Genomic DNA, 13,708 nt, shown 5'->3' on the forward strand with positions numbered 1-13,708 from the left:
TATAAGGATTACTGCTGACTGCTATGCAGAAAACAGGTGATTGGAATAAGAGAAGCAGGGAGACCAGTTAGGTCAGTAGCTTTCAACTGAAGCCTCTTTTGCACACGCCGCCCCCCACCCCCTCCACCCAGGGAACCCAGGGAGACATTTTTTGTTGTCACAGCTTAGGGGAAGTGAAGGGGTGCTACAGACCTCTAACAACTAACAGGCCTCTAACAACCCGTGTTGTGCAGGACAGCCCCCACAACAAAAACTAATCCAACTCCAAATGTTAGTAGTGTGGGAGTGGAGAAATCTTGAGTTAGAAGGATGTCGCCATGGCCCCAGCAAGAGGTGATGGTGGTCTGGGCCAGGAAATTCACTACAGTATCTTGAGATATTGAAAGGTTTTCTTCCATATGTCCTTAAGAGCTTCTGGGCCAGATTCAGGCAAGGAGGGCATTCTGTGTTCACTGCCTCAGGGATAATACAGAGAAGGAGTCAATTCTTGGCTTCTGACTTTCAAAACAGCTTTGAGGGAATGTCTAATGACAAAGAGCCAGGATACCACCCCCAATAACCTCCTCTCCCCTTCCCAACTCTACACACGGTTAAAGATGTGCAGGTGTCAGTAGAGAAAAGTGTATGCAGATTTTATGAATCTGTAAGAAAACAGCCTGCACCCTGCCTCACCCCAATTAAGCCCAGGGAAAGAGGGTGCTGAGGGAATGCCCACATGCACTTGCAGAATCTGAGAACAGACAGGAGCTGGGCCGCTTCCCCAGGCAGAGCTTTAAGGAGGCACTGGAGGGGAATCAAATGTGGGGCCTGGCAAGACAGGACAAATGTCCAAAGTCCCTCACAGCCCAGCACTGTATGTAAGGGCCAGGATGGCTCCTGGTGCCTGCAAACAGCATGTAAGGGCTGAAGAGAGACACAGGAAAGAGTCTCGAGATTGGAAACAAAGAAGGGTCGATCACTGGCATGGACAGGCCACTGACGACCCAAAGGGAAGGAGGCTATCTCAGCTGCCAAAATAGATTGACGATAAACCACAACAGATGTCACTTGGCCCTGCCGCACTCCCCTGGACCTTGGGGCACAACCCTGAATGAAGCAGGAAGAACCCCAAACTGACTTAGATTTATTTCTGCCACCCCCAGCAAACGAGAGGTGAGATATGGAAATCAAGTTACAGTGCAATACAGAAAAACCTCTCTCTCATACACCTGAATCTGTGGCTGAAATCTGTTCACTCTGAGGCGGGCGGGCTGTGGGCTTCCGTGAGTCCCTCTGCACCACTATCACCTGGCATCGACTGCTCTATCCCAGGGGCAGTGCGGAGGTCCATTCAAGGAACCTTGAACGTGGCCTGAAGTCGAGTGCATCTCCTTACTGTCACACACAGTCGGGCACACACCATGCATATTGATCAGGGGCAAGCTGTCGCCAAATTACCATTTAAATCAATGGTTGAGCACTCTGTAATTGGAGATGTCAAAACCCACATTTTCTAAGTGACCTCAAAACACCACATCAGTATCACTTAGCTGAGCTGAATACGCATTTGTTTTACCCCTTCCCCTCTTCAAACTGCCCTCAGAGAAAAGTATAAAAATTAGTGAACTGGGCAAAAGGCAAAAAGAAAAAGAATTTGGATAATCCACAAATTGTAGATTTCAAAATATAATCTCAGGAATAGAGTCATGTGAGATTTTCCATGACAAACATCTACAAGATGGAGTAAGTTTAAGAAAAGTTCATGGCCCCTTCTTGGCAATTCACATTATTCCAAACACAAATTGGCCTAATGATTATATGAATTAAGAGAAAAGAGCCAAAATCCCACTCCTGGCCAGCCAAGATATTTTATAAACACCAACAAGCCATCAGGAATGAATCATTTACACGTGAAGTCAAGTCTAGAACACCACTGCTGGGTCCTGTATTAGGCCAGAGATTCTAAAACTCAGCACCTTGAAGAAGTCAACCCCTGTCCCTTCCTGGCGGGGACAAGGAAGGACCCAATTTCTAAATGAGCCTAACCTCACCTCCTCCTGACCCCTCTCATCCTTACTCTTACATCCTTGCCCCATCCCATCTCCAAGGCCCCACTCAGCTCCACCTCCCATGCAACCACCACCGGTTGGCCTCGCACCGCCCACCAGAGCAATCCAGCTCCATTCGTTTCTTGAGCACCATCTAGATGCCAGATATGAGCCTACTGCAATGAACCTATCAGAGAGAGCTTTCCCCCTCACGGAAATATGGTCTAGAAGTGTCTCTAAGCCAGAACCCTTCTTTGAATATTAGTTGCCTCATCTAGGGGGTGGGGAAAGAAATGTGGGGGAGTTGGACTAGAAGACCCCTCAAATTTCCAGTCCTCTATTTTCAGGTTGATGGAGGCAGATATGGCAGCCACAGTCAAGTCTACGGAGTGTCTCCACTGGGCACTTTGCCAAAAGTGATTCCATGGGAGGGGTGTGAAAGGATGTGACACAGTTGGTGGCATCCAGGGAGAACCAAGAAAAGTCAGATTAGAAGGGGAGTTGAAGTTTTAGGAACAGTAGGAAGTCAGAGATGAAGACTCATCTCAGAATGGCCCCCCAGTAAAAGGACTCCGGGTTTCAGAGCCACAGTGTTGTGACATGGCTCTAGCCTCACTGTTCAGCTGGAAGTCAGGAAGGCTCTGCCACTGCTCCCTGGACAATATAATGCAACTTACTTCATTTATTTCTTTGAATATTAGAGCTTTTAATCTATAAAATGGGTGATAATGACAACCTCTGAGAAGTACAGAGAAAACAAAATGAGATAATGGGGCACCTGGGTGGCTCAGTTGGTTGAGCATCTGATTTCAGATCAGGTCATGATCTCATAGTCCATGGGTTCAAGCCCTGCATTGGGCTCTGTGCTGACAGCTCAGAGTCTGGAGCCTGCTTCAGATTCTGTGTCTCCCTCTCTCTCTCTGCTCCTCCCCTGCTCGCTCGCTCTCTCTCTCTCTCTCTCTCTCTCTGTCCCTCAAAATAAAATAATAAAGACATTAAAAAAAAATTTTAAATAATAATAAAAAACAAAATGAGATACTGTATATGACTGAGATCCGGAACTAAATAAAAATTAATTACCTCTCATGCCTAAGTAAAGTTATACAGCTTGAAGCATGGCTTGTGACAGTCACTGAAGGAATGAGTGAGTGAATGAATGAATAAATGAGTGATTGAGGTTTCTAGAAAGGAAAGGTTGTCTCTAACAAACTCTGGTGGTAAAAACCCCAAAAATGGCCAATCCAGACCTCTAGATCCATAGATTTCCCCAAACTGCAACGAGCCTGGAATGCAGTGTTCCTGGTCACACCCCAGCATGACTGTGGTAAACATCACCTCATCAAATACTACTCTGGCTTTGAACGCCATCAGCCTTCACCGAATCTCCACTAACAAACATCTCCTGTAACAGGGACAAACAAGGAACTTCAGTAAACTATGGAGAATGCTTCCTTTATCAATAAAACCCCTGCTTTCTTTTTTTTTTTTAATGTTTATTAGTTTTGAAAGAGAGAGACAGAGCGTGAGTGGGGGAGGGGCAACGAGAAAAGGGGACACAGAATCTGAAGCTGTCAGCACAGAACCCGATGCAGGGCCCAGTCTTACAAACCTTGAGATCATGACCTGAGCCAAAGACTTACACCTAACTGACTGAGACACCCAGATGGCCCACACCCCTACTTTCATGGAACAGAAAGTATGGGTGGTGTCATTGATTGTGTCTCTCCCTCCAAATTCCTGTGTTGGAACCCTAACCCACAATGTGATGGTATCTGGAGGTAGATGAAGCCTTTGGAAGATAATTAGGTTTAGTTGAACGTCATGCGGATGGGGCCCTCATGATGAGATCAGTGCCGTTAAAGAAGAGGAAGACAGGCAGTGCGCTCGCTCTCTCTCTCTCTCTCTCTCTCTCTCCACACATTGAGCAAAGGCCATGTGAGCATATGGCAAGAGGATAGCCACCTACAACACCAGGAACTGAATCTGTTAGTACCTTGATCTTGGACTTCCAGCCTCCAGAACTATAAAAATAAATGTCTATTGTTTAAGCACCCAGTTCATGGTATTTTGTTATGGCAGCCCCAGCAGACTAAGACACATGTCAAAGAAAATAACTAAGTCAGCTAAAAGTTATTAAGAGTAAAACTGCTCGTTAGTAACTTACTGGCCACTCTCTCAGCCTATCTTGTGCCAACCACACTGGGGAAACATAATGACCATGAGTATGTCTGCCCTCAGGAGTTCATGGCCAAAGGAGTTATCACAAGATGGTAATAAAGGATAATAAGACTCAGAATACGGGGCGAAGATGTGAGGGAACCACTAATTCTGCCTAGGAGAGTTATTAGGAACACACCGTGGAAGAAGGTGTCATTTAGGCAGCCACTGAAAAACAGTCAGGAGTTGGCCAAAGATAGGGTGGGGGAAGGGAGACATTTTGGACAGAACAAAGAAAGGCAAAATGGGAAAAGATTTGAAGGTTCCAGGAAGGGGTACAGAGAATTCAGAGACAAGGGATTGGCCTCATGTGGTTGTAAGTGCACAGACCTAATATAGAGAAAACAACTGAAGATAAAACAGAAAAACTGGCTGAGTTTCCATCACCAAGACCTTTTATGGACTTCAACTTGTAGGCCAGAAGTTGCAAAGTGGTAGGCCATGAGCTGAAACTGTCCTGCTAATGGGTTTGTCCAAGGAGCACAGTGTTTCTTAAAACTTTGGGTTACATTTGGGGCACCTGGCTGGCTCAGTCTGTTAAATGCTGACTCCTGATTCTGGCTCAGGTCATGATCTTGCAGTTTGTGAGTTTGAGCCCCCCGATGGGGCTCTGCACTGGTGACGTGGAGCATGCTAGGGATTGTCTCTCTCCCTCTCTCTCTGCCCCTGTATGTCTTACACACTCTCTCTCTTAAAAATAAATAAATAAACATTAAAAAATATTTTTAAAGGGGGGCTGGGTGGCTTAGGCAATTAATTTCGTACTTCAGCTCAGGTCATGACCTCACAAATCTTGAGTTCAAGCCCACATTGTGCCCCATATTGGGCTCTATGCTAAAAGCTCAGAGCCTGGAGCCTGCTTCAGATTCTGTGTCTCTTTCTCTCTCTCTGCCCCTCCCCTGCTCACACTCTGTCTCTCTCTGAAAAATAAACATTAAAAAATGTAGTATTTTTTAAAAATTTGAAACACATGTAAAAATCAGGAGAGTCTCAGGCCATCGGGGTAGCTTAGTTAGTCAGTTAAGCATCCAACTTCAGGTCATAATCTCACAGTTCATGAGTTCAAGCCTGTGTCAGGCTCTGTGCTGACAGCTCAGAGCCTGGATGCTGCTTTGGATTCTGTCTCCCTCTCTCTCTGCCCTTTTCCATTGGCACTCTGCCTCTGTCTCTCTGTCTCTCTCAAAAACAAATAAACACTAAAAAAATCTTTTTTAATCAGGAGATATTTCATCATGGCCTAGGATCTGGCAAAAGAGTCCTAGCTATGACCTGAAAAGCATGAGAATAAATAGATAATCTGAACTTCATAAACATTACTTTTGTGTTTCAAAGGCCACCATCAAAAAAGGGAAAGCATAACCCACAGAATTGAAGGAAAATATCTGCAAATCACATGTCTGATGAAGGACTTGTATCCAGAATAAAGAACTCTTATAGCTCAAAAAAGGAACCTTCATACACTGTTGGTAGGAATGTAAATTGGTATAGCCACTGTGGAATACAATATGTTGGCTCCTCAAAAAATTAAAATAGAAATACCATATGATCCAACAATTCCACTGCTGAGTATTTAACCAAAGAAAATAAAAACACAAATTTGAAAAGATATATGCGCTCTTATGTTTACTGCAGCATTATTTACAACAGCCAATATGGAAGCAACCTAAGTGTCCATGGATAGAGGAATGTATAAAGAAGATGTGATGTGTTTCTGTATGTATGTGCATGTGTGGACATAGATAGGTATATAGAGATATATAGACAGAGAGAGAGAGAGAGGAATATTACTTGGCCATAAAAAAGAATGAGATCATGACATTTGTGACAACATGGATGGATCTAAAAGATATTATGCTAAGCATAGTAAGTCAGACAAAGAAAAACAAATACCATATGATCTAACTCATATGTGGAATCTGAAAAACAGAACAAATGAACAAACAAATAAAAAGCAAAAAGAGACCCATAAATACACAGAACAAACTAATGGCTGTCAGAGGGAGGGGGGTAAGTGGGATGAGTAAAACTGGTGAAGGGAAGTAGGAGGTACAGCCTCCAGTCATGGGAGGAATAAGCCATAGGGATGAAAGGCACAGCGTAGGGAATATAGTCAATGATATTCTAAGAGCGCTGTGTGGTGACAGATGGTGGCTGCACTTGTGAGTGCAGAGTAACACTTAGAGCTGCATCAGTGTGTTGTACACCTGAAACTAACATAACCTGTGTGTCAAATATCAGTTTAAAAAAAATTTACAGCTCAAAAATAGACAATCCAAGTTTTTAATGTTTTTAACATTTTTAAAAACTTAAAATTAAAAATAAAAATGAGGAGATTTTGTCTTAAAATCCAGATGCCCTTGAAACACTAAAAAAACAGACCGTTCTGGGCTTGCATCCTGCCGGCACTGAAGACTGAGGTGAGCAGTGGCAGACGCGTCCAGGTGAGCCCTAGCCAGCCCAGCTCCCCACTGCTCCCAGTGTCTCCCTCACGCAGCCTACTTTCCTCACTGAAGCCTGGGAGTCCTGAGGGCTCCTAAGGAGCTTGTCCATTCACTCAGTGGCATAATCTCTTGAAGACTAAACTCATTCTGGTGCTCATTTGGAAGTTTTTGTGCTCTGAGTTTTTTTTTTTTTCATTTCCTTCACTGATTTTATCACCATATTTCAAGAAAACTCTTAGAAAGCCAAGAATTATCATATACTCTACATCTCTCACAACACCCAGCACAAGACTAAGAAAAAAGTAGATAATCAGTGTTTATTGATTTTAATTTTTTTGAGAGAGAGAGAAAGACAGAGAGTGAGCAAGGAAGGGGCAGAGAGAGAGGGAGACACAGAATCTGAAGCAGGCTCCAGGCTCTGAGCTGTCAGCACAGAGCCTGATGCGGGGCTTAAACCCACGGACTGTGAGATCATGACCTGAGCCAAAGCCGGATGCTTAACCAACTGAGCCACCCAGGCGCCCCCGTTTATTTAATGAATACATAAATGAATAAGTAAATAAACACTCCTATGTGATCTTCAAAAATCTGCTCTTCTTTCCCCAAATTCTAGACCCTTGCTATTAAGAAGATGGCCTAAAATGCTATCGATGCATAATCAACAAAACAAAACACTAAAGTCAATCACTGTGTTTCTATTTCAATTTTCTATTAGGTTGAAATGGAAACGGGAACTCTGGATAAATGCAGAATAGATCATTATGTCTGACAGCAAGATGAATTAGAGCCCAGGGTACTGAGAACTCTGGCAAATAAGATTACCAAACACTATTGGTGATCTTTGAGGGAACTGTGAAAAATAGGGTAGGTGCCAAAATGCTGAAGATGGGCAAATGTCGTTCTGATTTTGAAAAGAGGGAAGAAATTAGAGCTTTCCATTTTCAGACTAGAGAATGTGATGTCACTCTCAAGCAAAGCTCTTGAACAGATTCATAAAGGGACACTTGCAAGTACCTCAGACAGGAAGCAGAGTCCATCTAGAGCCAGCACAGTGTCACCAAGAACAAGTTATATTAAATTCATTTCATTTTCTTCTCTCTGACAAAGATCCAAGCCTAGTAGATTGAAAAAATATAGTAGATATAATAGATATGGTATAATGAAGGGGTGAGCAGTGAAAAAGGCGAATTTAACCCTAGGGCTATATTAATAGAAGCATTACATGCAGCATAAAGGAGGTGATAGTTGTAATTTCTCTGACCACCTCAAGAGCTTCTCATCTAGAACTAGAAACACTTTTTTTTCCTTTTTTTTTAATGCTTATTTATTTTTGACAGACAGAGTGCAAGTGGCAGAGGGGCAGAAAGAGGGGGGGGAGATCTGAAACATGCTCCAGGCTCTGACCTGTCAGCACAGAGCCCAGCATGGGGCTCAAACTCAGGAATGGCAAGATTGTGACCTAGGCTGAAGTAGGACACAACCAACTGAGCCACCCAGGTGCCCCTAGAACTTAGAAATACTCTTAAAGGGGGCACCTTAAGCCCCTAAGCACCTTAAGTCCCTAAGCCTGGGTGGCTTAGTCGGTTAAGCATCTGACTTTGGCTCAGGTCATGGTCTCACAGTTTGTGAGTTCGAGCCCTGCATTGGGTTCTGTGCTGACAGCTCAGAGCCTGAAGCCTGCTTTGGATTCTGTGTCTCTCTCTCTTTCTCTGTTCTTCCTCCACTCATGCTCTGTCTCTCTCTCTCTCTCTCCCAAAAAATAAATAAACATAAAAAAAAAGCTCTTGAAAAAGGTTTTTGATAGTGTGATATTTTTGAGGCCCATTTGGCAAAACTTCTTTTTGTGAGATTTTTTTTTAATGTGTATTTATTTTTGAGAGAATGAGAACAACACACACAAGTAGGGACGAGGCAGAGAGAGAAGGCAACAGAGGATCTGCAGGGGGGCTCTGCCCTGACAGCAGAAAGACCGATGCGGGGCCTGAGTCACAAACTGCAAGATCATGACCAGAGCTCTAGTCCGACGCTTAACCAACTGAGCCACCCAGGAACCCCTTAAGATTTTATTTTTAAGTAAACTTCACACCCAACACGGGGCTCGAACTCAATTTTTTTTAATTTATTAAGTAATCTGTAATGCCAAACGTGGCATTCAAACTCACAGCCACCTCTCCTCCCCAACCAGAGATCAAGAGTCACATGCTCTACCAACAGAGCCAGCCAGGCACTCCTTGGCAAAACATCTTTAAAAGTATAAAGCTCTCATCTAGATTTCTGGCATTTGCTGAAAAATTGAAAGATCTACCCAGGCCTACATTCCTAAACAGCAACAACAGGTGGGACCCAAGTAGTGACTTTCCATTTGGGCAGGACATGTGCTTTCAAGGGCACCATAACCACCACAACCCTTCCCTCCACTGCCCTCACGGAGGTGGTAGACCAACTATCACAAATCGTCTTACTTAGCCAGCTTCACTCATTTAGTCTGTCAAGCACCCAAAGGCACTTGGAGCTTATAACCCAGGATACAGTAAATTCAAAGGAGAGTGAAGATCCTTAAGCAGCAGATAAGCATCTTACATGAGTAAATGAGAATAACCATAGTCCGGGGGCTACGATCAGAGTCTCCAAACATCCAATGAGCAGTCATGGGTATAAAAACCACTTACGACAGCCAGAGCTACCCAAAGGTAGAATAAGTGGACTTGGAAGGTGATGAGCTCCTCACCACTGGACATGTACAAGCATATGGTATACTAGTGTGTTGCAAATATATAATCAAAGGGATTCAGGTATTTGATGAGGCACGAGAAGGCATGGATCTGATATTTCTTACAAAAAAAAAAAAACAGTGTTAAAACAGTCTCCTTAGGTCAATAAATTCTTCAAAAAGAGATAAAAGAGAGTAAGTCAACAAAGAACTCAGTATCATTTTTAAAAATCAAAAATTCCCCTCACTAAATTCACAGAGGACCAAATCTATCTAAGCAGGCGAAGGGTTTACACCAAACTGCTCAAATAATACCCAGGGAGAAAGGAAACTGGCATCAGGCATTATTTTTGGTGATCAGTCAAACATTCTTCAGAGGCAAGCAACAAAGGCAAGGGACAAAAGTAAGAGGGTAAACAATGGAACACGATCAAGAGACAGCCAGTCCCCACCACAAAACCGCCATCTGCCACTAACATCAACCCTTCAAGGGGCAGCCTCAGGCACACAGTGTGATGGGAGAGAAGACCGGCTCCCTTCGCACTTCTGGCCTTGTGACCTTGGACAAGTCACTCAACTTGACAAGGCCTCAGTTTCCCCATCTCTAAAGCTAAGCTCATTCATATGAACACTTTCCGTACACTGTGCAGGCCACACATAGTGATGTTTGGGAGTGAGACAGACAGAGAAACTGTGGAGCCCAGTGCGCACATCATCAGTAATTATGATGATGATGAACAAACAGAATTTTGAAACGAAAAGATTCCAGACAGTTTCAGGCCCACCTACATCCTGACCTAAGTCATGTGGGTGTGGATTCTAAAGGAATAAAATTCAACTCCTTTAACCAGAATGTAGAGACCTTTAGGGTCTGGAAGAGACAAGGTCATCTGGACAAATTTCCTGCTGAAATGCACTACCTTGGACTTACTAAGTAGTTGTTAAAATAAAGGAGAAAAGTAAAAAGTACAAGAATTAGCCTGAGCAATAAATGCTTCATTGATCCTCAAGCCAAGTTCACAGGCCCTGTGGCAGCAATCCAAAAACAAGACAAGCATAATTTCCTACCAAGACAATGCTAACAAAATCCCCAAACTGTCCAAAACTCAGCATCCCTTTCTCGAGTACAGCATTTTTCATGAGAACCTCAGTTAAAAAGAACAATAATAATCGGCAAAATTCATCTTATAAAACATAAACTCCCTAAAAAGTGTGTATGCAAAGGCCGAAACAGGGCTTTTGTAGTGGTGCAGTGGGCGGTGGGAGTTCAAATCTCTGACCAGTAAAGGGCTTGTGACTAAATTTTCAGCAAGGCTGAAACACCCTGTCAGTTTTCTACACTGAGCTGAAATCTGGAGAAGGGTTTTCTGCTCCCTTCGCCCTGGGGTCTACCCCCAGAGGTGATCAGCATGCCAGGCCTGCCCGGGACTAAAAGACATAAGAGGGTTGGGGAGACTGGGGGAAAAAAACAACAACAAAGCCCTCCCCTAATGGCCGCTACCCTCCCAAAGCTTCCCAAGCATCTGGAGCCTGTGCAGCAGCTGTGGATGCTGGCCCCCCGCTGCTCCTGGGGAGGTGACCTGACTTCCTGGGTCACTGAGTCTGGAGCTGCAGAAGCACCTAAAAGCAGGTGTGGCAGCCTCAGGTCACCTGAGCCCCAAATAATCAACTTGCTCAAATAGTCTACCCATAATCTCAAGGGCAGGCGTCAGTATTCACCGAAGATGTATTTTGTCTTTAGTCCGGCTGTGGGAGACCACAAACACACCCTGTGTCACAGCAAGGAGATCCATGACCAGAAAACAGACCCTGAGAGATGCAGGCCCAGGCTTCCCTCAGGGTTCGTCCTCAAAGAAAGGGTGAGCTTGGTGCTTTCAGATTTTTCTTGCCAAACAGCCTAGAACTTGTGAAGGTGGGAGAACCCCAGTCTAGCGTGAACGAGGATTCTGCCTGCATTTATCTATGCGACTGTGTCCGGTTTCCTATTTCGCCTTGCTACTGCAGATTTAGGGGGCAGCTTCTGAGAGGAGCCTGGACCCTGTGGCCCCAAAGCTGGAACAGGCAGTCAGAGGTCATCCCACCCTGCTGGCAGGCTTCCTCTGGCGCTACGGAAGCCAGGCAGCTCCTACCAGCCGAAACGGCACACTAAGCTGTTGGCTTTGAATGAAGGCTCATGACCCTACACGCTAGCCGGCGATGGACGGTGATTGGGACTGCACACTGCGAGAGAATACATTTTCTGCACCGAGCTCCCTCTTTATGCCTAAATGCCTGCATTAGTTCGGATCAATATGCCCCATAACAGTTAATCCCTAGCAACCCAGGCCAGCCGAGAGACACTGACAAAGAAGTGCAGCCCAGGGATGCTGCTTCTCTGTGCATATGCATGTGAATTCCAGCCCAGAGAAAGGGGCAAGGGAAAGCAACAACAAAAACCAAAAAGAAGAAAGGAAAATAAAAGCAGATCATAAAAAAAATCATATTAAGGGGCTTTCGGCATGGGAGGGGGGAGGAGGCAATAACTGTCAAATTGGCCTTAGAGTGACATGTCACGGCCCAGATGATGGAGTATCCACGACACTCCTCAAGCTGGGCGTAGGATCCTCCTCACACACCTGCAATGCAGTGATTGCTGCCCATTCTATAATCCATACTCCCAGAGCCAGGGCTCTCTGCAGTTGAAACCAGTCTGGACTTGTGCGGCTGCCACTGTTCCTACTCACAATAAGATTATTGATGCATAACAACATTTCATGATGGCAGGAAGGAAAAGGGGTAAAAGAAAGCCAAAGCAAGAAAAAAAGGAAAGGGGAGGGTAAGCAGAACTCCCCAGCCCACATCTCACCTTTTATTTGGGCTTCATATTCAGCAATGATCTCTTTGTCTTTCTTGAACTTAGTTTGAGATGACATCTTCCAACGTGGCCAAAGGCACTGACAGGCTGTTTGATTTATTTCTCTTTTCTTTTCCAGTCCTCTCTCAAGCCCTGGTAATCACACGGCTCTAGTCGATTTCACAGGGTTTAGAGACTAATCTCTTTTACTCGGCTGCAGAGCCAAGGGAAGAAAAATCCCTCTCGTTCTGGGAGGAAAATTCTCTTTACTTGCCGTAAAATGTCTCTAGTAGCTTGGTCTGGTCAGCTCCTCTTGCAAATGAAGAACTACCAACCCTAGGAGCACAGTAACCTGCCCCAGATTTTCAAGATTTTTCTTCCACAAAAATAATAACCAAGAGCAATCACACACACATGCACACACACACACTCACGCGTGCACTCTCGCACTCATCCAGACACACGCACACAGTCGTGATGCGCACATACACACACACACACACACACTCACACCCGCTCACCCACCCACCCACACACATACACACACACACACACACATCCACGAGAGGCGGGGCGCCTCCTTGCTTGTGCAGTCAGTCCCCCGCTGGCTTTCGAAGGCTCTGCTAAGGAGATGGTCAGGTTGCCAAAGGGCCGGTCATCCCGCATCCTCCCTCCCTTCGGCACCTCTGGTCTGCTGTACGGTGAGGATCAAAGCCAGAATTCTGAGCGAGATGGAAGTTCTCCTGCCGCAAAGCTTAGGCTCCGGTGAACCAGGGCTGGACTGCTCGCCCTGCAGGGCTGGCTGAGCGCTCCCCCACCCACCTCGTCACCAAGCTCCACCTCCCGGATTTTATAACAACTGACACATTGTAGCCTACAGGAGAGCAGAACTCACTGCAAGCAAAAAGGGGAAGAAATGCTCACAAAAGGGAAGGCAGCAGGAAAAAAGATCAGATTGGAAAGGCCTGAGAGGCCTATGCAAACTCCATTAGCAGTCAGGTTAGGAATTTTTCTTCCAAAAACTCCAAACGGCTCACCTTTTCTTTGCACCATGCAAATGAATTTCTCAAAGCATCGGCTATGTGACAGGATGTTACTCTGTAGGGATTATCTAGCAGAGGAGAGAGACTGACCCATGTAGACAAGCTCCTAGAGCATTAGGCAAATCACTAACTCATTGAGCCTCAGTTTCCTCACCAATGAAATGGGATCTCTTTAGGGCCTTTTGATTCATTCTTTCAACAAATATTTATTGAAAGTTTAGCATAGGTCAGGCATTATTGTGGATATAGGGATGCAGCAATAGTCAAAATAGGCACAGACATTTTTAAAAAGTCCCTGTCCTCCTGGGAAATCCCCACCAGTCACGTTAATAGTCTCAGTAATGGTAGAACCTAGAATGCACCGTGAATGGTGCACAAGGCAAGAGGCCCAGGAAGGGGAAGATGAATAAACAAAATGGCTAAATTACACAATATGG

The 13,708-nt window shown here is 44.9% G+C and overlaps 1 protein-coding gene across 5 annotated transcripts in view; it reads right to left on the bottom strand.

The window, feature by feature from the left end:
* Positions 1–13,025, bottom strand: part of SRGAP3 (SLIT-ROBO Rho GTPase activating protein 3) — a 253,404-nt gene extending 240,379 nt beyond the window's left edge. For all 5 annotated transcript variants that reach the window (XM_029916799.1, XM_029916797.1, XM_029916796.1 and 2 more), the window contains exon 1: positions 12,241–13,025. In XM_029916799.1, coding sequence (XP_029772659.1) covers positions 12,241–12,307 — 67 coding nt within the window. In that variant the 5' untranslated portion in view covers positions 12,308–13,025. The remainder of the gene's footprint in view (positions 1–12,240) is intronic.
* Positions 13,026–13,708: the final 683 nt, after the last annotated feature.

Source organism: Suricata suricatta, chromosome 12 (genome assembly GCF_006229205.1).
Source record: "Suricata suricatta isolate VVHF042 chromosome 12, meerkat_22Aug2017_6uvM2_HiC, whole genome shotgun sequence".
In the NCBI taxonomy this organism is placed as follows: domain Eukaryota; kingdom Metazoa; phylum Chordata; class Mammalia; order Carnivora; family Herpestidae; genus Suricata; species Suricata suricatta.